The sequence below is a fragment of the Rhinichthys klamathensis genome, unplaced genomic scaffold, assembly GCF_029890125.1.
Source record: "Rhinichthys klamathensis goyatoka isolate OS25496 unplaced genomic scaffold, OSU_Roscu_1.1 h1tg000123l_1, whole genome shotgun sequence".
Lineage (NCBI taxonomy): Eukaryota > Metazoa > Chordata > Actinopteri > Cypriniformes > Leuciscidae > Rhinichthys > Rhinichthys klamathensis.
Genome location: NW_026606660.1, coordinates 7,528,610 through 7,556,564, shown reverse-complemented (window position 1 = coordinate 7,556,564; position 27,955 = coordinate 7,528,610). Strand labels below are relative to the sequence as shown.

The following is a 27,955-nucleotide window of genomic DNA, read 5'->3' as shown; positions in this document are numbered from 1 at the left end:
GCCTGCAGTCGTTAGTATCCATGGTGAACAGTTTCCAAGAAAAGTTGACTGGTCTGGAAGAGCAAGCGTCCCAATTAGAGCTGATTGGAAGTGATGCCAGTAAAGCCACCATAAGTCGATCCATGACCACAGTATGGCAGCGCTGGACCAGGTTACGCAGTGTAGCACGAGGCCAAGAGAGGGTGCTGGAGGATACGGCTCATGAATGGAGAACTTTCAGGGAAAAGGTGCAGTTTCACTTGTGGCCAAATATAGTTGGACTCCCATTTAATGTTATGATGCTCTGTCCCTACACAAATTAAGGAAAAGTTAAAATAAAATTTAAATCACAAATCAAATGGTTTGAAATGGTGTATTGAACATACATCAAATGTAATGGTACAAGCAATTGGGTTAACAGGTTAATGTCACAAAGAATGTAATAGTTTTTTAAACAAGACAACTATGTTTTTCAGATGATGAAGGTTAGAGCTGTAACAGAAGAGCTAAAGAACCGTGTTCCTGATTGCACCGCTGAAAAAGCCTCCAAAGCCACACTGCAGTCACATCTGGACCAATACGAGCTGGTTGGTCAGGACTTAGAGAGGGAGCAGTCTTCTCTAACTCTCCTACGACAGTATGCTCTCAGCCTGCTACATGATGTGGAGGTGTCTGTGCCAACGGCTGATCATGAGCAATTACCAAGTCTGAAGGAGATCAAAGCCGTGCAAGATAAGCTAGAGAGGCGTGTAATCTTTCTCCAAACCAATATGAAATCCAGCACCAAAATATTATTATGTACAGTGCAAAATATGCTAATCTGTTTAGTACTTTTAAAACCTGTCAAAGAAAAGAGTGTACACTGTTTTTTCTTATTTTCAAACATCACTAAGATTTGCTAATACCAATATGATGACATATTTTTTGTACAATTGTAATTAAACTATTAATTCAACTGTCTACAGTAACCAATGTATTTGTAACTTGTGCAAATGGTAAAAAGTGATTGATTGCTAAACAGTTTAATGTCAGTGTAGTTTTGCTTCCAATTAATGGCTTGAACAGAACAATGCTGATAATTAGCCTGTACCAGCAATATCGACTGAATGCTAATTTGTACAATATGTGTCTCTTGTAGTTTCCTGCAGAAGGCCAGGACAGGAAAGACTCGGGTCCACCAGGAATTATCGGATAGGGAAGGTGTGGAGAGAGGACTGAGTCTGGTCAAGAGCTGGATCCAGGACTCCAGGGAGCTCCTGCTGAACCCCACATCTGATCTGGATATTCTCACACAAGAATTGGAGGTGAACAAAAAATGAAACAGTCTTTAGTATCCAACAATATTTTTTTTCTAACTTCAGTATGCTACACTGTTTTAACACAATTTTGCATGTTTAAAGGTGCATTGCGCAACATTTCATGTTAAAAATACCCGTTTTTCTAACCCATACATGCTTAAACAATTGCCTGATGGGCTGAATGAGCCCTTCTCTGATCATTGCGATTGCCTCTATAATCCTGTACAGTAAAATAAATAAGAGGGATTCGGGACGGAATTTGAGACTGGGCGTGACGTCATGCGCGTTCACGCTCAACTGGCTATGTCTGGCAGGTTTGTGTATTCGCCAGCGCCGCCATTCTCCGTATCAGCAAAGACAACTCGAGCGACAAAACTTTAGTCAACTTTCGACAAAAGTAGAAGATGGATTCAAAGAGACCGGATTGTAATTCATTCCAAACCCCAACGCAAACTCCACATAAGACAAAGAAAAGAAAACTTTTGTCTAGTGCCACCAAAAGGGCCAATTTGGAGTCAGACAGGCGTCGGAATAAGACGAGAGTCAACATCGGGAAGCCTTTCAACAAATGGAGAGATCTCCGGTCTGCTCTAGGGCTCAAACGGGATCCTCAGTTGGCTTTTTTCTTGATAAAACGGTTCATGAACGTGTTTCCATAATAATACAATCTGTAACTGTATAAGTGGATACAGTAAACACATAAAACAGTTCAACATGGAGATAGATGGAAACAAAAACCGAAGTTTTCTACTACCCCCATTTTCCCCTCACACATAAGTGTGTAATTTACTCAAATGCCTTTCCTTCCATATATTTAAAATGACTTGCAGATTTATAACTTTATTACCTCTGAAGACATTATGACTGTAAACAAAAGATTTGTGCGCTGATGCGGTAATGAACAGCTCGTGCAAGCGTGCGTGTTCGTGTGGTCCATGAGCTTACACACCTCTGGTTGCAGTTTCGCTTGTCGCCAGAGGGGGGCATAGTTCTGCAAAAACTCAGAGACTAGCGCAATGCACCTTTAATTAAGTGAAGTTGAGCTCATCGCATTATGGGATGCAGTACCCAATGTAGTAATTCTTGATACTACAAATTTGAGCAAATGTAGTGTGTCATCCTGGTTTTGCATGCATATAAAAGATTTACATATTGTTCACATACTATAGAAGTAGTACGGTATGTAAATAGAATGGTAGAATGAATTCGCCAGTCTTAATTGTATTTTAAATTTGTGCAGGTGATGCATGGAGAGCTGATCACTCATCGTCAGAACGTGGACAAGCTTGCAGAGCAGCAGCAAAGTAAATACTTGGACCTGTACACTATTTTACCATCCGAGATCTCAATGCAGCTGGCTGAAGTGTCCCTGGCACTGGGATCCATTGAGGACCAGGTACATAATTACCCTTTTTTTAATTGTTTTCATAGTGTATTAATTGGCAGTTTCTTACTAAATCATAGGAGACCAATGTTTTGAACAATATTACCGTTTTTACTAACACTTCATAATATAAGATATAAATGAATTAATCCATACCTGTAGGTTCAAGCCAAGGAGAGAGACATTCAGAAGACCAGAGTTATCAAAGAAGAGTTCAACTCCAGAATTCATGATGTGTCTGAAAAGTTGAAGGCCATCTCTAGCACTCTGAAGGAAAAGGCCACTGATATTGACCAGGCCAAAGATGAGGCCAGAGTAAGTGTTGCATCCTAATCATCTTTATACTGCTAACATTTGAATGTGTTTTCTATAAACAAATGTTCACTGCCTTAAATGGGTATAAAGTACTTGAACTCCTTGCTGTATTTCTAGCGTCTCTGTGATGAACTTGACGGCTGCGGAAGAAATCTCGCTGAGCTAGAAGCCGCGGTGCAGGACTTTGGTCGCCGTAACCCTCTGATAGCCAGACAGCTAGCTGATGCAATTGCCAAATTACGAGAGATCCATCATCACACTCTTCGACTGGCTGAATATAAGACTATATGGTTGAAGAAGGTAAGATACATTATGTTTTACTAATAGACGAAATTAACATTCAGCTAATAAGACAGAATCTCACTGAAAATGAACCTACTTCCTACATGCTCATGTATTACTTTTGTATTAGAGTCTTTCAAACATTGTATGTGATGTTATGCGTTTTTTTCTCATAAGGCGGATGCACATTTAGATGAGTACAACGAGATGTTTGAGTTCATAGTGAAGTGGGCAGACAGAGCCAGGAGCCTGGTGAAGGCCAACATCATCTGGAACTCCTCCTCGCACCTGCAAGAACAGATCAGGATGCATCAGGTGGACTACAACGCACACAAATCAAATGTGTATATAACATTCAAGTGCATTTTGGTGCAATTATCTGTTGTCTACATTAAGAATGAATAATCTGTGCTTTTGACCCTGCAGTCTGTTCTTCGTGAGTCGCGTGAGCTCCATGGTGACATGGAGGCCATGCAGGAGAAGGTGGAGATACTGTCTGAGACGCTGCAGGTGGAGGCCATGGGACAGCAGGTGTCAGAACTGAGCCGTCACACTGAGGAGCTGGAGCAGAGCATCAGATCGCGACTGCAGAGTCTACAGGACGCAGCGAAGGTTTGAGCACCTAAAACGATTTCCTCCTTCCTCAGATTTAAATGTATTTATTATATTCTGTGAACTACAGTAGCTCAGCATGACTCACTTTGTCATTTCTTTTAGGATATGGAGAGGTTTGAGAATGAAGTGAAGGCCCTGCATGTGTCTCTGGAGCAGGTTCAAGCCACTCTCACGTCTCCTGAACTGGCCCGACTGAGTCTAAAAGAACAACTGACTCAAAGACAGGTACATTTATCTGCTTTGATCCGGAATATATCATTTATTTGAGCCCTATTATTCCATGCACAGCCTACTTGACTGCATTATAAATGTGTTCTTGATATGGGTAATAAAATTGAATTTAAGCTGTAGCAGTAGCTTTGTAGTCTGTAATGTACATTGTTGAAGATCTGGTGACAGAAAAGTTCTTCTGCTTAATTTTTGAGTGTTTTCTGTGAACCTGGTTTTTGTTACATAAATACATTATTTTAGTGTGGAAAGAAGGGAAGCAATTTTTGTTCTTAAAATGGATTTTGTTTTTTTGTTTCTTTCAGCGTTTGCTGGCAGACATGGAGAGCTTCAAGCAGCAGGTAGAGGACGTGCAGGAGTGTCATAGCGCTCTAAGAGTCCCTGAGGAAGTGGTGACCAGTTTGTCCATCTGTCGCACTGCTCTGAATCTGCAGCAAGAGGCCAGTCAGTTGCAGCACACCGCCATCCAGCAGTGCAACATCCTGCAGGTAAGTCAGAAAACACATCCAGGCAAGCATTCGTTGTGCTTGCTCTTTCAGGATACAAACAGTTTTTGGACAGATAATGCTGGGGAATCATGTCCACAGATTGAGGTTGGATAGTACTGTATGCACCACAAGTTTATTGAGAGACAGACAAACAGAAGTGCTAATAAACAATATATTACTACAGTTTCACTACTGTTGATGCGCTGAGCAGCTATTTTGGATTCTGAAGTCAGGGTTGTTGCAGTTCCTCTGAGTTTCCAAGTCGGCGTTCCAGTTAAAGCTCCTACTGGGAACTCGGAATTTCTGACTTCCGAGTACATATGGAACACACCATAAATTATCCTGAATCCTGAGTACTTATAGCTTATCAGGCACAAATGCTGTCTTTGTTTTATGATCTGTAAGGATTATACATTTGGATGGGTTCTTTTTTAGAATGGGTCAGGTTTTGCTATATTGAATGTCCCCACAAACACCAGGCTAAAATCTTTAAGTCTACGTGATGTAAATAGTGGAACTAAATAGTGTATTAATTTGCTTTTAAATATTTCAAAGGTGTCTGAAAGAGGTTAGTTAAGGGGTAAGGTTAGGGTGTAGTAATTAACCCAATTTAAGAACAATAGAATTCCAGTAGGACTCATCATGATATAAAAATAAATGTGTATGATATTTGTTTTAGGAGGCAGTGGTGCAGTATGAACAGTATGAACAGGAAGTCAGAAACCTGCAGGCCATGATTGAAGATGCTCACCGGGTCATTCAGGACCAACCTGTGAACACCAGCAACATCCAAGAGCTGCAGGCACAAATTAATCATCATGAGGTGCAGTGATATTTTAGTATTATTTATACTATTATAGTATTTACTAATATTACTGTCATAGTGTTTATTAATATTTTGAATTAGATTTTTTTTTCAGTTTTAGTTTGGGTCATTTTAGTACCTCAACCTACACAAATTAGTTTATTTCAGTCAAGGCAACATTTCTAGCATTTTCAGCTTAATTTCAATTGCCCAAAAATATTTTAATAGATTTAGTTAACAATAGCAACATTGATGAGGTGTCACGTATATTCACTTCAGTGATGCCACACTACCTATTTTTCCATCCACCTATTTTTATGCAAATTTTTGATTATAGCTTAAAAAAACCTGGATGGAAATGCCAAGATGTGCATAAATTCAAAAAATGCACATAAAAAATGTATGCGCCCAATTTAGGAGTGTCATTTTTTAATCCGATAAGAAGATATGCACCTAAACTTTGAAAGCAAGATAACATAACCGTATTTGTTGCGTTTCATCTGCGCGCTCTGAGGCGCAATTCAGTTATGATGAGAAAAGAGAAATTGTAGCAACTTTAATTTATATTAAAGATATTTTACACCAATTTTCCAGGAAGTGATGATTTAATTCTCCTGAACACGTGATGATGGGGTGGAAATGTTGCTTTATTATATATTAAAGTTTGCATACAAGTTAAATTTGCGACTTTGGATGGAAACATAGCTACTGTCCTCAAATCAAATTTTTGAGATAACCTAAAGGGCAGCTAAATAACATCTTTTGACATCTCTTCTGTGTTTATTTTTATCTAAACAGGAACTGGCCCATAAAATTAAAGGCTACCAGGAGCAGATTGCATCTCTGAACTCCAAGTGTAAGATGCTGACGGTGAAAGCTAAACACGCCACCACTCTCCTGACAGTGAGTGATGCAGAGGGTTTAACCGAGAGTCTGGAGGAACTGGACGGTGATGCTATTAAAAGAAAGACCCAGTCTCAAGTCTCGGTACGTTAGTCTGAAAGTGGGCGTGCCAGTATAATCGTGGGATAAGCAAACTAACTAGAGTAGTAAATGTCTCAAAAAGTGATTGCTATTTGTTCTTGTATTCTAAATAATTGTGTGCACTACAAAAGCCATTTTTAATCATATTTAATCAGAATATTTGTCTTGTATTAAAAATATAGAATCATCCTTAAAACAAGGTCAATTTACTTTAGAAACAAATAACATAAGATATTAAGACTTTAATATCTTTAGTTTCTATTTTATATTTTAATGACTATTTTTTTGTCATTTTTAATGGCTTAAAAAAACTAACATATATATATATATATATATATATATATATATATATATATATATATATATATATATATATATATATATATATATAAAACATAAATGTCTTACCCTTTTAGAATTTCTTGTTTTAAGCATACATCTAACCAGATTTAGACCTAAAACAAGAAGAAGAAAAAAACATTCTGTGAATATATTCCTTGAAATCAAAGCATGCATTATTTTACACAGTTTAGCTATTAAAAATATATTTATTAAATGTAAATGTAACTTATTTGAGATATTTTTGCATGAAAACCGCTTAAATACTGAGGAAAAAAAAAGCAAATTAAGAGATTAAAAACGGACCCTCTTACCTAAACGGTCTTTATTTACTCATCTCTCAGCGATCTTTGCATGTCATAATCACTGAACGTTACAGCTCTGTGAACTGACCGACTAATATCCTCTGCTCCGTGACTCTCTCTGATTGTGATGCTGTCAGATGTCGGCTGGTCGCTGTCAGTCTCTCCTGTCTCCTGTGACAGAGGAGTCTGGGGAGGAGGGCACCAGCAGTGAGATCTGCTCTCCTGCTTACTGTCGATCTCCCTCTCCTGTCACTAACACTGAAGCAGCCATTAGCAAGGTATTAGCAGTAATGCCAAAGCATTTGGTGCTTGATCTTACTTCTCGCAGACTTTTCCTTTGCTGCCTTTTTGCAATTATCAGTTTCACCTTAATCTGTGACAGACACCAGTGCAGTGACTTTTGTAGCATATTAACATGATTGATTTATTTAATTTTGCATTGTTTTTACTTGGACTGTCCTAAATGTAGATGTCCATGGGAAGAGCCACTCTCACCAGAGCTCCCCTCCAGGAGCTGTACAATCCCACGCTGGAGTCTGTGGCCAGTTTAGATGACCTTCAGCGCTCGTGGGAGACCCTGAAAAATGTGGTACGTTGGTCTTTTGTTTTCAACAGTCAAATGCACCAGTATTTCAAATCTGGTCTTTGAGATGTGATTATCCTTCGTGTTTTGCAGATAAGTGAAAAGCAGAAGACGCTCTACGAGGCTCTGGAGAAGCAACAGCGCTATCAGGGATCTGTACAGTCCATTTCTACTAAGATGGAGTCCATCGAGACCAGATTAATCGAGCCCCCTATGCATGATCTCAGTCCTGACAGACAAATGGTCCTATATCAGGTGAGCCAATTTGTAGAGTTGAAGTTCTGAAGGATTTTCTCTGTTGCCTTTGCTCCAGCTGTAGACTATAGGAGCTTTATAAGAATATGGATGCAGAACAAAAACAAAATCATCATACTGCCATATTCCTCCAGAATCAGATGGAGGAAATCGTCAGACTGCAGGATGATATAGATGGGCTTCAGTCCAGCTTGACAGAAGAGCTGATGTCTGATGTCGTGGACTCGGACTCTTCCGATCAATTGGCCATGCAGTCCACACTCACTGTGCTGGCGGAGAGGATGGCCACCATACACATGAAGGCTTCAGGAAAACGACAACTTCTTGAGGTATACCTAAATATATATATACACTGTACATTTTGTTTTAGTGAGCAATTAAGCTTGGTTTACATTCTTGGTTTACATTTAATCACTTAAATTTCTAAACTACACAAGATACAAAGTAATAAGGTTATAAAAAATATAGAAGTTATTTAACAAATAATAAATATACATTTTATAATAACACAACTGTTCAGAAGTTTGGGTTGCTACGATTTTTTTTAAATGTTTTTGAAAGAAGCCTCTTACCAGCCAAGGCTGGTGAACATCAAAAATACAGGAAAAACAGTAATATGAAATATGATTATGATTTAATAATCTTTTTTCTATTTTAATATTTTGAAATGTAAATAATTCCTGTGATGGCAACAGGTGAGGCATAGACTAATGCAAAGAAAACGAGGGGGAGGGGCAAAGACGTGACAAACAAAGGAGCACATGGCGAACATAACAAACATCAGCCACAAAACACAAAAAGACAGAAACACAGAAAAGACAGACCCGGCTGGTCAGCCGAGAGAGATGCCCAGTAGATATTCATAGATGTTTATGGTGCTGTGTATAGGAGCGACAGAGTGAACGAATGGAAAAGCAGCAGCAGGCGCAGGCTTTACAGAGCTACCTGAACCAGGCAGACCAGCTGGACCAATGGCTACGGAGCACTCGGGGTAACATCACTTCCTGCTCTCAGGACTCGGAAGACATGGAAGAGCAACTCGGAGACTGTCAGGTTAGAGCGCCCTCTACTGCCGATTACTAAAATATATAAATTATTTATGATTTACTGTTTAATCTAAAAAAGAAAATGTATTATTTTGTGTTCCCCTGTCAGGGCTCCAGACTAACTTTTTGCCTTGGTTGCACTGGTGCGCCTAACTTATTTATTTAGGTGCACCAGCACAAAATTTAGGTGCACTAAAATTTTTCCTCGTCTCGCGTCACCTTTAACGCCACAATTTCAAGGTCACCTTTTTATCACGCTCCATATACATTCATATATATTATGTAAATGCTTTTAAACAAGAATAATAATAATACTTTTTTTTTTGAAGCACAATTATACTGTATATAAAAACATAAATCTTTAAAAAAAATAAAACATTTAAAGTGCTGTTTTTACATGGTTCAAGTTAGGGCAGGGTATTGACACAAATTTCACAATTCGATTCAATATTGATTATTTGGGATATCAGGTACAATACATGGCAAATTTTCTCAAGGAAAACAAATCTCTTAACTAATGCTGTAAATTGGGAGTCAGTTGTAGCCCACTATGCTTCATTAGCCTACTATAATATTGAAGGTACCTGATTTGTACACAAACACTTAAATTACACTTTTATTTATTTTTATAATAAAAGTTATATGAAATATAAACATTTAAATGGTGGCTGCATAAAAACTTGCCAGATTTTTTCAAACAACATGCATTAAATATTGAAAAACATTAAAAAAAATTATAATGAATATGCAATATGGTGCATATATTTGGCAAAATGCTCCTCCCTAGAGTTAATTTTTCTAGCTAGCTAACGAGTTTATGGTCACTGGATATGTTTTTTTTCTGAGGTAAATGTGACGTTACATTACATTGTTTACAAGCGTTTTACTGACGTCTTTCCACGGTTGAAACACTGATTGAGCGATTCCATGTGAAAGATACGGATTTCGATAAGTTGTACTCTGTCTTTTAGCACACTTTCAGATGCTCGTTCATGTTTATTTGGCGCTGTAACTGGTATTATTAAGGCGGAAGAGAAGATCATGTGCGCTCCGCACTGCTGCTTCTCTTGAGCGGCGCCAGAGCGATCTCACGCCACAGCGTCAACAACACACTATTTATGTTTTTGAATTTCATAACAAAATGGACCTAATTTGAAATCTGAGACTTTGTTTCATATCAATAGTAACAAAGCACAAAGATTATTGCGATTTATTGGATGGGATGCGCGCTACAATGTTCCATTTATTCATCAACTGAAAACAGCATAGCCCAACGGTTCGTAAAAATGAGAATCGATTAAAATCGAGAAATCAATATTTTTCACCTAGCCCTAGTTCAAGTAGCCTACATTTTTAAAAGTTTCTTCGTCGTCTGTTTTCCTGCGTTTATTTAGCTGATGCTGCTGATTGCCGTAACTGATTCTCTGGTGCTCAGGTGACAGGTCGCAATTTATTTCAATCACACAGAACGGAGCATTTTAGTCCTACAGGAATATCTGAACCACAGCCAATCAGAGGCAAAGACCCGCCCAATCTCTATCTCTGATTGGTTTAGACCACGATATGATCCAACCATGCGTGCAAGGAGAACAAAAGACTTGTTTGTGGAGAGGCAGCGGATGCAATCATGCGAGAACGTTAGGTGCACTGGTGCGACCTAGGAAAAAAGTTTAGTCGCACCCTTACAAATTTTGGTCGCATGTGCGACCAAAATGGTCGCACTCTAGAGCCCTGTCCCCTGTGAAGGCTCTCTGTACAGATCAAACGTTAACAGAATGATTTCAGTTCGCATGGATACGCGGAATCGACAAACAATTCCGTATTTTGCAGGCCAGACAAGTAATTTGTCAATGTCAATTTGTAAAGAAAGACTACGCATAGACTAAACGCATAATATGCAAGTGCACGCCGTCACCGGTTTCACAGATTCACGTTTTTGAAGTTTACATGGAGATGATAACGTTTTTCAAAACCTGCACCTTGGAACCTATTAAAAAGTTTGCGTTCTCGAGCCACCAAACACTGTTGTCCTGCAAATGAACGGCCAGAACACATTAAACGTTTTCTGTTTTCAGTTAAAACCATGTCGTGTAAGCGGCCCCTAAGTTAATAACTAATGATCTTTGCAATGGAAGTGAATCAATTAAAAACTAACTTTAGCTGGACAATAACTTTATGGAAAATAGCCAAAACAATCTCTGTTACTTTAATTTCCTATTATCACTGTAAAGCTGCTTTGAAACAATCTATATTGTTAAAAGCACTATATAAATGAAGGTGACTTGACTTGACTTGACTTGTTATCTATCGACATTAAGGGCTGCTTTGTGTTTTAAAACGAATGAGTTTTCGTTAATTCCTCTCAGAGAACAGGATACTTTGTTATCCGTAAACAGCAGTATTAAAAGGCCTCTGAGCATTCAGATGGATTGTTTCTTAAGCGTTTGTGGCACGAGCCATAATCAGATTATGCAAATGTATCAGCGTAACACTGTTCACAGTTGGCTTTGAGGATATTAGAGGATTCCTGTGAGAGGATTGGTGCTCACTTGAAGCCTGTTCCACCTCTTATTACATATTCATGAGGGTGACTGCAGCATTAGTGGTGAAAGGGGTGGGGCTTCGTTTGACTTCATGGGAAGGTTACAAACTGGCAGATGTCCCAATGCGAAACACCTTGAATTTTTTTAGTAGCATATGCCCTGTGTTGACAATTTTCAAGTGAATTTTGGATATCATTTGAAGTACTTTTGTACATTCCTCAAGAATGCATGTTTACTGTGAGCATGGCACGTGAGGGATTACGGATAATGTACAGCGCTGTAGGTGTCGGTGAGGTTCTGGGATGAGAGCTGCAGAACCATGTTTGAGCTGGCCTCTCTTCTGCTGCTCCTGCAGAACATGCTGCTGGAAATCGAGGAGAAGGTGCTGGCTCTCTCCGAGCTCTCCAGACACAGCGAGAATCTTCTGCTGGAGGGCCGACCGGAGAACAGGGAGGACGCGGAGCAGCTCTCCAGGAAGTTGCGTACGCTGAAAGGCAGCCTGCTAGAGCTGCAGAGGATGCTGCAAGACAAGCAGATCAACATTCAGGTGAGACTGGACCTCTGAATCAAGGGAAACTTTGACATGTTTGTTCTAGAGGTTCATTTGGAAACCCTCAGGCGGGATGTTAATGCTATATTACTTTGATATACTGTATATGTCATGATACTGAATGATTTCCTTATGTATACTAAATATCATTGTATTAAATGGTGCTCCAAATTCCTTCAAGTTCCATGGCCAAAGCATTATAATGGTACATGATAGTAATGATAATAATAATAATAATAGTAATACATTTTATTTGTATAGCATCTTTCATGAAATAATAATAATTATTATTATTAAATATTTTATCCACTATTAACACCATCTCTGACAGTGAGGAGGAATGAAACAAAACCATTATTTTTATTATACAATCTTATATTAAAACAATTGTAATATATTTTTAAAGTTTTTAAAAACGGCAGAAACCTAAACTATTTTTCTACAACAAAAAAAACTGTATATTAAAATAAACAAGGTAGTTTTTTGTAAGTACAGTTAAATCCAGGATTAAAGTAAAATCCGTGTTAAAATAAAAAAAAAGATTTTGTTAACACTTTACAATAAGATTTCATTTGTTAACATTAGTTAATGTATTAACTAACATGAACTAGACACGAGCAATGCATTTGTTACTGTTTTGTTAATCTTTGTTAACATTAGTTAATAAAATATATATCGGTTCATTGTTTGTTCATGTTAAGAAATGCAACTTTAATTTTAACAATGTATTAGTAAATGTTGAAATTAACAGGAACAAAGGATAATAAATGCTGTAAAAGTGCAGTAACTAATGTAGTTAACTAATGTTAACCAATAAAACCTTATTGTAAAGTATTTTATTAAAATAAAGGTTTTATTATAATAAAATTACATTAAATATCAAAATAAAAATAATAGGTTTTATTGAAATAAAATAGATATTTTATAATAAATCTGAATATCATTTTTGATCATTTCTTTCTGAGTAAAATTTGACCCACTTTTTGTGAGATTCTCTAAAAGTTTTGTCTTTTATTTCCTGCAGGCGACTTTAATTTGGGAGGAGTTGAAAGGCCTTCAAACATCATGTGTAATAATGATATATTACATCATAGGGTTTTTTTCTTGTCACTCCATGTGCAGAATAATTCAGCAGCACTGGGTTCTGGGTCTGAATACCACAATCTCATGCATGGCTTCCTCTTTTCCTGCTGTTATTCACAAGAATATTGCAGAATATGAGAATGATGACTGATTATTTGATTCATGATTGTATGATCTTTTGCTTTTTTTGTAATTCAGTTCCAACAAGGTATTTACGGTATCGAAGACTATTAATCTGCTGTAAGTACTCATGTTTGTATTGTCCCTCTCCCGCAGGATTCCCTTCAGGAACCGTCAGACTCCAGTGAATCAGACTCCAGTCTGTCCCAGAGTCCAAACATGCAGGACTGGCTGGCCCAGGCCCGCTCCACACGCAGCCTACAGCACCAGGACACCCTCCAGAAACAAAAGGTACATAACATTTCACAAGAAGAAGAGCGATCAAAATATCTAGAACTATCAACATTGCGTCCTCCAGTGGGACTGAACCTGTAGTAGGATGTTTTAAATAAGAAAGCATCTACTAAATGAGGAACGATAATATATTATGTTCATTCAGGAGCTTGAAGAGCAACTTGCAGAGCAAAAGAAGCTGTTGAAATCTCTAGCAAGTCGTGGAGAGGAAATACTCACCCAACAAGCATCACCCGTCAGAACAAGGTGCCATTAACCTGCATTTCGCTCTCACTGTTTCCTATCAACCTTTTCTGACTCTCTCTTTACAATTCTGTCTGTCAAATCTTCTGCAGTGCGACGGAGACCCTGTCCCCTGATATAGAGCTGGAGGGAGACAGTCAGGCCGTGAAAAAGCAGAGGAGAAAGAGATGGGAAAGTCTGAAAAAAGATATGCTCACTAAACTACAGCTCCTCATGAACACCCTGGAACAAGACAGCAAACAACCGGTACACTGATTTCTTTACAGTATCCACATCGCTCAAATGTAGAGCAGTTGACCTAAACATTACGATTTACCTGATCAGCTATAAAGTGTGACAAATTAATTTCTGAAAGTGCATACATTCAATGCAGTCTCTCAATTAATGAGTATACAACTATTAAGGGTGGGAATCTTTAGGCACGTCAAGATCCGATCCGATTCTGGGAGTCACGATCTGATTCTTCACAATCTTTTTTTTATTATTATTAATTAGTTTACAACTTGGAAATCTCAAAATCTTTTTTATTTATTTAATTGCATATGTATGTAATGAGAAGTACTTTTCAAAATAATTACAAATTTAAAAATGTAATTAAATTGTATGCTAAGAATTTTAAATATGTAAACTAATATAGCTTCAAAACGTAAAACAAGTGGTAGCCTAAATGATTAAGAGGAACAAAGAAACATATTACAAGCAATAAACAAAGAATGCTTTCAGTAGAGTATCTGAACGTTTTCCATTCAAGAGAAGTGAGTGATTTTACTCTTTCTCAGCTTTATTGTTGTTTGATTATTAGATCATTTTGAGATGCTCCACTTACACGGAGTCGCACACAGACGCATGCAAGCCCACTGCATTCCAAACGACATAAATTATGCCTTCGTACAGCGTTTGTAAGGAAAATAACGGCGGGCGAGACCGCACACTGCAAGCGTATAACATCAAGCAAAGCCCACGTTTCTCACAACGCATATCCTGTGCAATGAAGTCCGAGAATGCCCTTGTAATTCGCTTCAACCTTTCAGAACTTTATAAAAGATTATTTTATGTAAGGTTTGTGTGGTGTGTGTGTGTGTGAGGAAATGGAAGCAAACAGAATACGGGTGTTTCTAAAGCACACTCAGCGTCATCGCGCATCTGCGGTTACTACACTCAGAATCAATCCTGAATCATTGGTGAGAAAATCGTGATGCATCTATTTTTTTTTTCTCCCACCCCTAACAACATTGGCAGATGCTTTTATCCAAAGCAACTTACATTGCATTTAAGGCATAAATGTGATTAGTTTCCTGGAAACCAAACCTATGACCCTGGCATTCATCTCATAAATCTTTTTATCAATCTGTGTTGCATAATACTATCAGTCTCTCTTTCCCTTTTTCTGCATTTGGGTTCTCAACTATCATTTTACTTTAAACTTTAGCACTATTCTTTTTACGGCCTAGCTGCCTTCGGGGAATGCAAAAATTCTTGCATAACTGGAGCACAGTTGTAATACTCGGAAACTCTCTCTGTTGGTGGAGTATTTCGTAAAAGTTTTATTTTTTTCTAACAGTTTTACTCCAGAACTGCTTGTGGGAAGACTGCCGCCCCGGTTTATAAGAGAGAGACTCACGTCCAGGACAAGTCCAGCCTGATGTCCCTGCACAATGGATTCAGTCAGACAATAAAGGAAATAACCCCTCAGGTAGACACATTTATATCAAACTGGTGCTTTGATGCATGCAGTTGTGACGACACAACAATTGAGTACTGAATTGAATTTTATTAACAGCCTGAACACTTAGGCTAAAGAACTGTAGTACTTGTTATGAATGTTTACACTCCTTAACCATGGTAAAATCACTATAATGCACAACCTATTGCTTAACTTGACAGCTTATCATATCAGCATGTGTGGATAATGTGTTATTGTTTCTACAGGCCACAGAGCGCGAGGTCATTCTGATGGAGCAGCAGCTTTATTCGGCAGTCACAGCCTCTTCCTCTTGGGTGGATGATGTGGAGAACACACTGTTTTCTGGCCCTGCGCTGCTGACGGAGAACGCTGAGACACAACTGTCTAATTATGAGGTCTAAACTTTGAGCTGCAAATTTTGATAGATAATATCCGATTCCTATCTGAGACATCATATTCGCCCACATTCAGTTCTCTGGATGTTTGTTTTGTATAAAAGACATTTTACACTAAACAATATAATATTCTATATCCTCATATATATATGACTTTTGGACAATAATTTAAGCCTGAGAAACTTAAATTTAAATTGTATTATTAAAACGATTAATTATGTTAATAAAGAACATTTATGTTTTATATTATTTTAATAAATAACTAGTGCTGTCAAATCGATTAGTCGCGATTCATCGCATCTAACATGCGTTTTTGTTTACATAATTTATGTGTGTATATATATATATATATATATATGTCTGTGTATGTATGTGTGTGTCTTTGTATATAAACGTACACTGCCATTTTAAAAGTTTGGTAAGATTTTTAATGTTTTTAAAAGAAGTCTCTTATGCTCTCCAAGGCTGCATTTATTTGATAAAAACAAAAACAAAAACAATAACAATTTAAAATAACTGTTTTCTATTTGTTTTCTATTTGAATATATTTTAAAATGTAATTTATTCCTGTGATGCAAAGCTGAATTTTCAGCATCATTACTCCAGTCTTCAGTGTCACATGATCCTTCAGAAATCAGTCTAACATGCTGATTTTCTGCTCAAGAAACATTTATTATTATTATCATCGATGTTGAAAACAGTTATGTACAAAACATTTTTACATTTTAAAAGTTAATATTTTGAGTTATCTTTTATTTTTTCGATTTTATTTTCATGTTAGTTTTAGTAAATTTAGTACTTCAGCTTATTTATTTGAGTTTGTTGCCAAGGGAACATTTCTCATTTAAGTTGTTTTAGCAACACTGCCAACTGTGAAAAGTAAAACTATACATGTAGATAGAGCTGTAGAATGAACTGAAACACATTTATAAATATCTTATCTATATTTTTCGCTTGCCTCGCAGACATTGGGAAAAGAAGTGACGGAGGTGACCAGGGTGACCAGCCACAGCCAGAGCCGGATCGCCAGCTCTGTGGGTCTCTCTGAGGAAGAGCAGACCCTGATGAAGGACACTCTGGACTGTCTGACGCGACGCCTGGGAGCCCTGGACTCGGCTCTGGACCGCCGCTGTGACACCATGCGGAGCAGAATGCGGGAGCTCACGGCTTTCCAGGTGGGAATCAGGCCTGATGGGCACCATTCAGTTCGGTACATGAATGCAACGCTGCAACATCATCTCAGTTCCTGTTTCTTTTCAGACGGAGTTGCAGCATCTCTTTACAGCGATTAGTGAAAGCAAGTTCCAGGTTATCCAGAAAATGGCAGGAGTTCTTGACCACACAACAACTAAACAGCTTGAAGTAAGAATTTATTTTGATTATTAATGAATGCATTGGATTAACAGTGATTTTAGTTGTATATCAGTGTCATTTTAGTATTATTCATATATCATTATAGTATTCATTAATATTGAATTTTTTCCATTTTCATTTTAATGTTAGTTTAAGTTATGGTCATTTTGTAAAGTGCTGTTGTCAATTTTAGTTTAAAAAAAATTCTATTTAGCTTGAATTTATAGTTGTTGTTTTTTTAAATTTCAGTTTTAGTTATTTATTTTTGAAGTAATTTTATTACCTCAAATTAAAGGCATAGTTCACCCAAAAATGAAAATTGTGTCATAATTTACTCACTCTCAAGTTGTTCCAAACCAAACCTGTATGGATTTCTTTCCTCTGCTGAACACAAAAGATATTTTGAAAAATGTTGGTAACCAAACAGTTGATGGACCCAATTGACTTTTTCAATACTATTGAAGTTTGTTTACCCATAGTCTTCAAAAATCTTATTTTGTGTTCAGCAGAAAAAAGAAATTCATACAGGTTTGGAACAACTTGAGAGTGAGTAAATGATGACACAATTTTCATTTTCGGGTGAACTATCCCTTTAAGCTAATTTCAAAGTTTTTCATACATTTCAATTTACAAAAATGATTGGTAATAGTTTTTTTTAGTTAACAATAACAACACAGTAGCACAGTTATCGCTGTGAACTCTCGTGTCATCGCTGTGTCACTTTTGCTCTGGCAGACTATTGCAGAGGTAGAAGAGACGCTGAAAGACTTTGAGCACAGAATAACAGAGCTGAAAGCCAGAGGGGCGGAGCTACACCCGGACCAGTTCTCCACCAATGAGCTGCTGAAGCTACAGGTACACGACCAATCATTGGCATCAACGTGGGCAAAAATAAACACTTTCATTCTTACATTCACTTTTGTGCACTATATTATTATAAAAAAAAGAGAAGTAGACAATATAGTCCTAAAATATAATGGTTAAGACCTGAAATACCTGGGTCTTCTCAAAGTTGTCCGTGTGTGTGTGCTGGACAGGATGCTTACGAGGAGCTGGTGATGACGGTGGGCTCTCGACGGAGCGGGCTGAATCAGAATATGGCACTGAAGAATCAGTATGAACGAGTTCTGCAAGATCTTATTGATCTGGTGGACACGGCCCAGGATAAGATGACCGCTGACCAGAAGATGATTGCCAGCTCAGTAGAGGACGTGCACAGCCTTCTAGACAAACACAAGGTACACCAAACTCCTAAACACATCTTGTGTGTGTGTGTGTGTGTGTGTGTGTGTGTGTGTGTGTGTGTGTGTGTGTGTGTGTGTGTGTGTGTGTGTGTGTGTGTGAAAAATATGTATATAACCTTACTTCAACATGTGTCCCTAAATGCTTAATTTCCAGGAATTTTTCCAAGGCTTGGAGTGGCACATGGTCCTCACTGAGACATTTTACAAGAAAATTAGTGCCTTTGTTTTGCCACGTGAGCGTCAGACTCTGGAGGAGACGCTAGCTCGCGCTCAGGATGTGCTCAAGCAAGCGCACAAAAAAGGAGTTGAGCTGGAGTGCATCTCAGAGGTAACATGATTTTTATTTGGCATATATATATATATATATACACTCTATTGTTCAAAAGTTTGGGGTTTCAGTAAGGTTTTTAAAAAAAGTCAACATTTACAGACATTTATAATCTTACAAAAGATTTCTATTTAAAATAAATGTTCTATTCACCCAAAAATGTTGCACAGTTTCCACAAAAAATATGAAGCAGCACAACTGTTTTCAACATTTATGTTGAATGTTTATTGAGCAGCAAATCAGCATACTAGAAAGATTTCTGCCGGATCATGTGACACAGAAAATACAGATGCTGAAAATTCAGCCTTGCCATACATTTTTTAATTCTAATCATATTTCACAGTATTACCGTTTTTTACTGTTTATGTGAGCATTAGAGACTTCTTTCAAAAACATTAAAACATCTTACCATCCACAAACTTTTGTGTGTGTACGTGTACACATATACACATTAGGGATGTGCCCGAAGCCTAAATCCGAATTCAGAAAGGCACAGAAAATAAATAAAAGTAAATAACGCATTCTATGGAGCCCCTGAAGGGACATGGTTAGGCTTGCTGTGGTAGTCGGTTACATTGCAGTTCATCATGCAGTTTAATTTATCACGTGAAGATATTACGGAGAGATGACTGACAGGACGATGTCAGAGAATTGGTGCGCAGCAGATCCTTAACGTCATTTACAAATATCTGTTGATATTATACATTATTTGATTCGTGTGATCACGAATAGGAAAGTGAAATTTGTGAAATGTGTAATTTCCTTTCGAAACATAGTATCTTCGGGCACATCCCAAATATTTATGAGTATATCCATAGTATCATTTATATTTTAAAGTATACAACTGTTTCCTACATACTTATCTGTTTGTGACTTTATCAGACATGGAGTCGTCTAGTTTTGGACTATCAGACCCTGTACCGTTTGCTTGAGGCTGTGGAGGGCAGTCTGCCGAGGGTCGGCCTGGTGGAGGAGACAGAGGAGAGACTGAAGGAAAGAATAGAGCTCTATCAGGTACATAATAAAAGTAATGAATCTTCAGGCATGTTAAAATGAGATATCTGGAGTAACTTGCCAACATGGGTATGATTAGTGTATTAGGATAGATAATGGACATGTCTACTGATACATGATCCATGATCTCCATGATCTTCATCTAAGGCCCTGAAGGCGAGTCTGATGGAGAACCAAAACAAGCTGCATCAGGTTCTGGAGGAAGGGAAGCATCTTCTGTCAGATGTGAGCTGCTCCAGCCTGGAGAACCAGCTCACTCTTTTGGGCGAACACTGGCTCAACAACTCCACCAAGATTAACAAAGAGCTACACAACCTGGACTCCATCTTGAAGCACTCAACCAGGTCAGGAGCTAAGTTTTAGACTGAAATTCATTGTTTTATTGATTTTGTTCTATAATCTTCATGGTTATATGTGCTTGTTCTTTGTCACAGGTATAAGCATGAGTCTGTTGAACTGAGTCGCTGGCTACAGGAAGCTCTGGAACGCTTGGAGTTCTGGAACACACAGACTGTTGCTGGTCCTCAGGAGCTGGAGACTGTTAAAGACCAGCTATCGGCTTTTCTGGTTAGCTAGGCTTTCTTAATGTTAATAAATCACAAACGTTGGATTCTTTTGGGATGTTGATGCATTTGGTAAATCAATTTCACCAGAACAACCATACTGGCCCACACATTGGTGAACAGAATGCTGAAATATTGATGAACAGAATGCTGCTGCTGATTTATTGTATTTTATTATTTTTTTTACATTTTATTTAGTTTTTTTATATTGTTTTTAATTTAATTTAGTATTTTTAAAAATATATATTTTTTTTATTTTATTTTATTTTATTTTATTTTATTTTTTTATTATTATTATTATTATTTTTTTTTTATTTTTTTTTATTTTATTTTTATTTAGCACTTGTCCTGTGTACGGTTGTGGGGATGCTGGAGCCTATTTATTTATTTGTTCATTTATTCATTTATTTTCCATCCAACCACCAATCTATCCATTTATTCATTCTTCAAACCGCTTGTCCTGTTGGTGCCTAACCTAGCATCTTGGGCCATATTTATAATAATATTATATTATTATTTTGTATTATTCCCAATTTTATGTTTGTGTTGCCAATGATCAAATAGTTTCAATAGAAGCTTTAATTAATAATTATTAATAATGAAATATTTATTATTTGTGTAATTATTTAAATCCCTGCATGTCCATTATGGAAGTAATTCTGAAAACCACAATATACATGTGTTGTGTTCTCTTCTGTTCAGGAGTTCAGTAAGGAGGTGGAGACTCGCTCCAGTCTAAAGGCCTCAGTGCTGAACGAGGGAAACCAGCTGCTGAGACTTAAGAAGATGGACACCGCGTCTCTGCGGTCTGAACTCACCCGTCTGGACTCTCAGTGGTCTGAACTGCTCGCCCGCATTCCCATTGTTCAAGAGAAGCTCCACCAGGTACAGACCAGCACTTCTAAACAGGCTAATCTGCTCCAACAAATAGGATTAGTTTCTGAGGTTCTTTCTTAGTCTTAGTCTTAGTCTAGTGTCTTATAAAGATATATTGTTTGTTTGTTTTAGTCTCAGATGGATAAGCTGGCATCCTGTCACGCTATCGCTGAGCTTGTGAACTGGATTTCATTGATGGAGAGAGTGATAGAAGAGGATGAGGAAAATCTCAAAGGGGCTGTTGGGTCAAAGGTCATCCAGGAGTACCTGCAGCGATACAAGGTGACATCATTTTTCAGTTTTACCCCTGTTAGATTCATCAAATGTGAAGTGATGTGTTCCATACTCGGAATTTGTGCTCTGCATTAGACCGGATTTTATGACGATAGTCAGAAGAGTAATTACAAATGACTAGCCTAGTTTGTGTGGAGTGTATGTTTTTACATACTTTTTTTTTCTCTACTTCTTGTAGGGCTTCAGAGTGGACGTCAACTGCAAACAGCTCACTGTGGACTTTGTGAATCAGTCAGTGCTCCAGATCAGCGGTGCGGATGTGGAGAGCAAACGCAGCGATAAGACTGACTTCGCTGAGAAACTGGGCGCCATGAACTGCCACTGGCAGATACTGCAGACACACATCACAGAGAGAGTGAGACTTCAGATTATACTTCTACACACTTCTCAAACAGACCTTTTCTAGATCATTTAATTCTGAAATGTTATACTTTTAAGAAATTTAAGATTCAAAATGTTAAATCTCGCATTACTTTACACTGATCAAATGTTTGCCATTCAGAATCACCCATAAAAAGATTTTGTAGCTGTATCACGGCACAGGAATGATTAAAAATGGCATTACCATTTTTATGTGCCATGATATTTACACTACATGTTACTACGAGATACAATTAATGGCTATATGATGGTACACATCCATATTATATATTAAAATCAATACTAATAGAGCAGTGGTTCTCAACCTTTTTGACTTGATGGCCCCTCCAACACAATATTCAAACGCTCCCTACATAATATTGTTGACAGAATTAATAATAAAAGTAATACGTAAATAGGAAAGTTGATAGGTACATAATTTACCTATAACACTCCCATACCAACTCTCTGTCAGGTTAATACAGTGTATAAATATTAAATTCATTTTGTGATTGTATACATATGGAATCACAAAATGAATTGTGGTTAATACAGTATATATATATTTTCACCCTCAATAACTATTATTTTTTATTGAAGAACATACAGTTCTTGAAACTTATGGAATCGCAAAATGAATTGTTGTTAATAGTGTGTGTACTTGTGTATATAATATAATATAATTATTAATACATAACATAACTTAATTAAAATGCAAAAAAATCAAGATGTAAACTAAAATAATATTTTTTCACCACTCAATTACTATTGCTTCTATTGATGAACTGTATGTTCTTCAATAAAAACAATAGTTATTCAGGGGTGAAAAAATATGATTGACTTTTTTAGCATTTTAATTCATTTATTAAGAATTTATTTTAATTAATAATACGTTATTATTTCGTTAGTAATTATATTAATATGAATGATGAATTATATAATAATGGTAATTATTATTTTAATACATAATTAGAGTAATTATATGAATAATAGTATACAGTACATCATTTTAAGTCATCCTGCCGCCCCCTTGGTTGAGAACCACTGTAAAAGTTGCACTTTTTTGCATACTAAATTGTGATTATATACTGATTTAGTTTAGTTACTGTTTGGAATAATAGTTATTCTGTAAAATAATGAATGTGTCATTTGTTACATTTCATTTTTGCTGTTTCAGATGCAATATCTGGAAGGCTTGTTGGCATCCTGGGTTGAATATGAGGGTAAAGTTCAGGGTCTTCAGGCGTGGCTGAACGCTCAGGAGGACCGACTCAAGAGAAAACACAGGATTGAGAATTTATCCTCCGTACAGAGCGCACTCAAAGACTGTCAGGTTTGTCTGTGTGACCAGACACAGTCTTATTTTATTCAACATGAACTCTGTGAGTAGGCTTTCCCCACCACCGAAATACAGATCGTTTGTTATTTTATCTTATATGTAACAGGAGATGGAGGAGATGGTGAAAGAGAAGGAGAGAGAGCTGGAGAGAGTGGAGGAACAAGCCTGTGCTCTTGTCCAAAACAAGACAGATGAGGCTTGTGCTGTTGTCATGGAGTCTCTACAAGCCTTGAATAACACATGGGCCAATCTGGACCACCTGGTATTGCTATTTATTTCATTTGTATTTCATTTTAATTAGACCTTAATTTAATGCTGCCTTAGAGTTTGGTTAAAATTAAGTACGTTTTGAACAGAACTTTATTGATTTATTTATTTTTTTGTTTGTCTCAGATCGGGCAGCTCAAGATCAGCCTGAAGTCGTTCCAGGACAAGTGGAGTCAGTACAAACAAGCGTCTGAAGAGATCAACGGCTACCTGACGGAGGGACGCTACTCTGTGTCCCGCTACCGTCTGCTCACGGGATCTCTGGAGGCTTCACGGCTGCAGGTGGAGAGTTTACAGGTAAATCAAGTTCCTGTTCGTCTAGTACTCTGCAAATTCTGAATCTGAGGGGGGAAAATGACTCCTATTCTTTCTTCTGACGTCTTTAGAACCTGCAGAAGGAGCTTGAGAAACAAGAGAGCAGCCTGAGAAAGTTTGGATCAGTTACACATCAGCTTCTGGAGGAGTGTCACCCGTCTGTGTTTGACACTCTCAACAACACACTAAAAGACATCAACGCCAGGTGCATGTGGTGCTAAATTTGATGCTTCATCAGTGTTTTTTTTTTTTCGTTTTTCTTTTTTTCTATCAATACAATAACTTAATCTCTCTCTCTCTCTCTCTCTCTCTCTCTCTCTCTCTCTCTCTCTCTCTCTCTCTCTCTCTCTCTCTCTCTCTCTCTCTCTCTCTCTCTCTCTCTCTCTCTCTCTCTCATATATACTGGTCAAAAGGTTACTGGTTTTATATGTTTCATGTTCGTCTCGTCAGCTTACCAAGGCTGAATTTATTTGAACTAAAATACAGTAAAAACAGTAATACTGTGAAATAGTATTACAGTTTAAAATAACTCTTTTCTATTTTGATATATTTAAAAATGTAAATTATTAATGTGATGCAAAGCTGTATTTTCAGCATCATTACTCCAGTCTTCAGTGTCACATGATCCTTCAGAAATCATTCTAATATGCTGATTTGCCTCTCAAGAAATATTTCTGATTAGTAATATTCTTTGATTATTAGAAAGATCATAAGAACAGCATTTATTTGAAATCGAAATCTGTTGTTACATTCTAAATGACTTTATTGTCAATGGGTCTCATTCATGAAACATTCGTAAATATATGAGTAAATATGCGAGTGATTTGCGCGTAAAGAGACCTTCCCGAAAACTCTTCTCCTGATTCACAAATACTTCGTAAACGTCTGATGTGATAGTGAAATGTGTGTGTGTGTGTGTTAATGAATTCCAATCAGTCGTAAATGGGATGCGCGTGCACGTTCATTCTCAATTACCATAAATCCGACTGACAACTATATATGGGCATCATATTATGACATGAATGCGAATGTAAAAGAAAAATTCTCAGATGCAGAAATTGAAGTTTTATTATCAGAAGTTCATTTTAAAACGCCACATTTTATTTTCAAGCGTACATAGTGGCGTATCGGGTCCTAAAAAAAAGCAAGCTTGGCAGCATATTACAGATGCAGTTAATGGAGTTTCATCTGTTAATCAAACATTCCCAGAAGTGAGAAGAAAATGGTTCGACATTAAGCTTGAGAGCAAAAAACGAATTAGTTCACTTCGGAAAAATAGTATTCAAACTGGAGAAGGACCACCATCGCAGATGCTATTACTGGCTCTCATAATAAGAAAAACCGTATGTAATTACTATATATAATATTTTTTCAAAATGCTGTGCAAATATGTACCCAATTAAGGTTAATTAAAATGCAGCCTTATTAATGAGCAAAACGTTCAGGTGTTAAGCGCACTATTTACGCGTGGCTGGGAGCAGGTGTAGATTTCTTGTGTACCAACTAACATTTGGAAAATACGAACATTTTAATGAATCTGAAAATTTACGCCAGAACCACTTTACACACGATTTACACAAACATTCGTTCTGCTCGTGTTTCATGAATGAGACCCAATGTCTTTTTATCAAAAAAGTACCAAAAGGACAATTCAGCTGACAATTTTTTAACATTAATCATGGTAGTACTTTGGTATTTTTGAAAGGATCATGTAAAATAGCATTAGGCATACTAATATGGTAATCTTTAAATGAAGTTAAACCTGTAATGTCAATGTTTTCTGTGTGTGTTTTGTGGTATGCAGGTGGAACAGTCTACAGGAGGAGATCGTGGAGCGTCTGAAGAGCAGTAAGGGTCTCCTGCAGCTTTGGCAGAGCTATAAGGACCTTTATGGACAGAGTGACTCCAGCGTCCAGACACTCGAGGAGAGAGCAAACCAGATGCTGAAGACAGCCAGCCACAAAGACATCACTGAGGAGGAAGTGTCCACCTGGATTCAAGACTGTGCTGTGAGTTGAAACTCAGATTGCCTGTCTGTGTGTGCTTGTGAATATGAGTATGTGGTTACACTTTACAATAAGGTTCCATTTGTTAACATTAGTTAACATGAACTAAGAATGAACAATACTTCTACATAATTTATTATTTTACTTCAAGTTAATCTCAACATTTACTACAACATTTTTAAGACCAAGGCCTGGTTTCACAGACAGGGCTTAGATAAAGCCAGGATTAGGCCTTAGTTCAACACGTCTATAAAAGTAGCTCGAAAAAAAACTTTAATGGTCTGCTTCTTGAGACAAAACAATGGCACTGACATATTATAAGATATGCCAGTGCAAGCTGCTTTCAGTTTAATCATCTTAAACATACATTTTAGTCTGGGACCAGGGATATAATTGTATCTGTTAGCTCTAAATCCACCACTGTAGAATTCATATATGGTCTTTTAAGTGTGTACTAATGCACTAATCTAGTGCACTAATCATGAATTCTGAACAGCAATTACTCCTGTAAAGTTTTATGTTTTATGTTCACCCTGTGTAAGAATGTAGAATCATTTTCCTCTCATGTTCCCTCAGGAGCTGCTGCGCTCTCAGGCTCCCATCCAGGCGTCTCTGCAGGTTTTATTGGAGCTGGGAGCGCAGCTCAAACAGCAGGTGGACACATCGGCCGTGGCCTCCATCCAGTCTGACCACCTGTCCCTCACCCAACGCCTCAGTGCCGTGGAGCAGAGCCTGAGCAGACAGCAGGTGGCGCTGCAGGTGAGTGGAGAGGATCACAAATGCCAGAGCGCTTCAGTGCCGTATGAGAGTGTTTTAGTGTCCGGTACTGAGAGTCTCTGTTGCTTTTTCTCCCCAGGTTGGAGTTCGAGACTATGAGACGTTTAACGAACAGTTGGACTCTCTGTCCCGCTGGATCGTGGAAGCTGAGGAGGTTCTGAAAGGCCAGGATCCCAACGGTTCCTCTGACCTGTCACTGATCTGGAACCGCATGGAGGAACTCAAGGTACTGTATGCAAGCCGGAATGGATCAATTATGCTAGTATGTCGAGATATGGGCAGAGTGTTGGGATTGTTAATTAAAACTATTAAAATCATTTTTGGTAATTGAAATAAATCTGAAATAAAATATAAATATTCAATGAAAAATGTAAATAGCTGGTAACTAAATAAAATAAAATAAGTTGAAGTACTAAAATGACTAAAACTGAAATAAAAATAAAGCTTAACAAATATTAAAAAATTATTAAAAGGACTAAAGCTAATAAAAAAGACTAAAATATCATGTAAACTCAAATATCAATAAATACTATAGTAGTATATAAATAATACTAAAATAACTCAGGGTCAGGGTGGTCCAAGACACAATATTGGATGAAATTGACACTATTTGTTGTCATGTTAAAGACCTTTTAATCTGAATGCTTAAATACTCTATATTCTACATTTGGCAATAATTATAATGCTTCCATTTGTGTTGCATTTTATAGTTTTGATGACTTTACTGTTATTCTAAAATGTTTAAAAAATAGTAATAATAAGAAATGTGTATGTCCACACTTTTTACTTTATAATAACATAATTATGTAGTGTAGCCTACATAATAATTGAATTATAGCAAATGAGATGTACAAAGAAATTGAATTAAAGTAGTTTTACACAATATTTCCTCAACAACAAAAAAACACCCTTAAAATAACAGAAAATCTAAAAATGGAAAGTGTGCAATCTCTTAAATTGACCTGGCCAATACAGTATATTGATTGACCACCAATGTGTGTATTTTTATGCAGAAACAAATGCTGAAGTTCAGCAGTATGTCTCCTGATCTGGAGAGGCTGAGTGAACTGGGTTACAGACTCCCTCTCAACGACTCTGAGATCAAACGCATGCAGAACCTCAACAGAAGCTGGTCCACCACCTCAGCTCAGACCACGGAGAGGTTCAGGTGAGCTCCAGCGCTTCCTTCTCATAACCCCTTCTTAACCCTATAAATCCTGATGTGTAGAAAAATATATGTTTTAAATGAAATTGAAAGAATTTATTGAACATTTAGACAAGCTCTAAAATAGTCATACTTGATACATCAGGCGAAAATTATGCAATTTGATGCAGTTACTGATATTTATAGGACCAAAAAATGAAGATGAAATTCTGATAGATTGTAATGTAAATCAATGA

General features: G+C 37.3%; 1 protein-coding gene across 2 annotated transcripts in view; it reads left to right on the top strand.

Annotated features, from left to right (window-relative positions):
* syne1b (spectrin repeat containing, nuclear envelope 1b) overlaps positions 1–27,955 on the top strand; it is a 150,828-nt gene that overhangs the window by 100,376 nt on the left and 22,497 nt on the right. Inside the window, exons 79-120 of one of the 2 annotated variants that reach the window (XM_056256044.1) lie at positions 9–227; positions 456–724; positions 1,118–1,283; positions 2,518–2,673; positions 2,824–2,976; positions 3,094–3,276; positions 3,436–3,573; positions 3,685–3,870; positions 3,976–4,098; positions 4,407–4,589; positions 5,269–5,412; positions 6,193–6,381; positions 7,160–7,300; positions 7,492–7,611; positions 7,699–7,860; positions 7,995–8,189; positions 8,749–8,913; positions 11,805–11,996; positions 13,359–13,493; positions 13,642–13,742; positions 13,832–13,985; positions 15,301–15,432; positions 15,669–15,818; positions 16,784–16,993; positions 17,079–17,180; positions 17,907–18,026; positions 18,209–18,409; positions 18,570–18,743; positions 19,626–19,757; positions 19,905–20,101; positions 20,192–20,324; positions 21,023–21,205; positions 21,329–21,478; positions 21,669–21,845; positions 23,028–23,183; positions 23,296–23,451; positions 23,583–23,753; positions 23,843–23,976; positions 25,576–25,780; positions 26,354–26,536; positions 26,634–26,780; positions 27,568–27,722. In XM_056256044.1, the coding sequence (XP_056112019.1) occupies positions 9–227; positions 456–724; positions 1,118–1,283; positions 2,518–2,673; positions 2,824–2,976; positions 3,094–3,276; positions 3,436–3,573; positions 3,685–3,870; positions 3,976–4,098; positions 4,407–4,589; positions 5,269–5,412; positions 6,193–6,381; positions 7,160–7,300; positions 7,492–7,611; positions 7,699–7,860; positions 7,995–8,189; positions 8,749–8,913; positions 11,805–11,996; positions 13,359–13,493; positions 13,642–13,742; positions 13,832–13,985; positions 15,301–15,432; positions 15,669–15,818; positions 16,784–16,993; positions 17,079–17,180; positions 17,907–18,026; positions 18,209–18,409; positions 18,570–18,743; positions 19,626–19,757; positions 19,905–20,101; positions 20,192–20,324; positions 21,023–21,205; positions 21,329–21,478; positions 21,669–21,845; positions 23,028–23,183; positions 23,296–23,451; positions 23,583–23,753; positions 23,843–23,976; positions 25,576–25,780; positions 26,354–26,536; positions 26,634–26,780; positions 27,568–27,722 (6,842 nt within the window). Of the gene's footprint in view, positions 1–8; positions 228–455; positions 725–1,117; positions 1,284–2,517; positions 2,674–2,823; positions 2,977–3,093; positions 3,277–3,435; positions 3,574–3,684; positions 3,871–3,975; positions 4,099–4,406; positions 4,590–5,268; positions 5,413–6,192; positions 6,382–7,159; positions 7,301–7,491; positions 7,612–7,698; positions 7,861–7,994; positions 8,190–8,748; positions 8,914–11,804; positions 11,997–13,358; positions 13,494–13,641; positions 13,743–13,831; positions 13,986–15,300; positions 15,433–15,668; positions 15,819–16,783; positions 16,994–17,078; positions 17,181–17,906; positions 18,027–18,208; positions 18,410–18,569; positions 18,744–19,625; positions 19,758–19,904; positions 20,102–20,191; positions 20,325–21,022; positions 21,206–21,328; positions 21,479–21,668; positions 21,846–23,027; positions 23,184–23,295; positions 23,452–23,582; positions 23,754–23,842; positions 23,977–25,575; positions 25,781–26,353; positions 26,537–26,633; positions 26,781–27,567; positions 27,723–27,955 lie in introns of those variants that run through there. The other variant, XM_056256043.1, reaches the window with a different exon arrangement.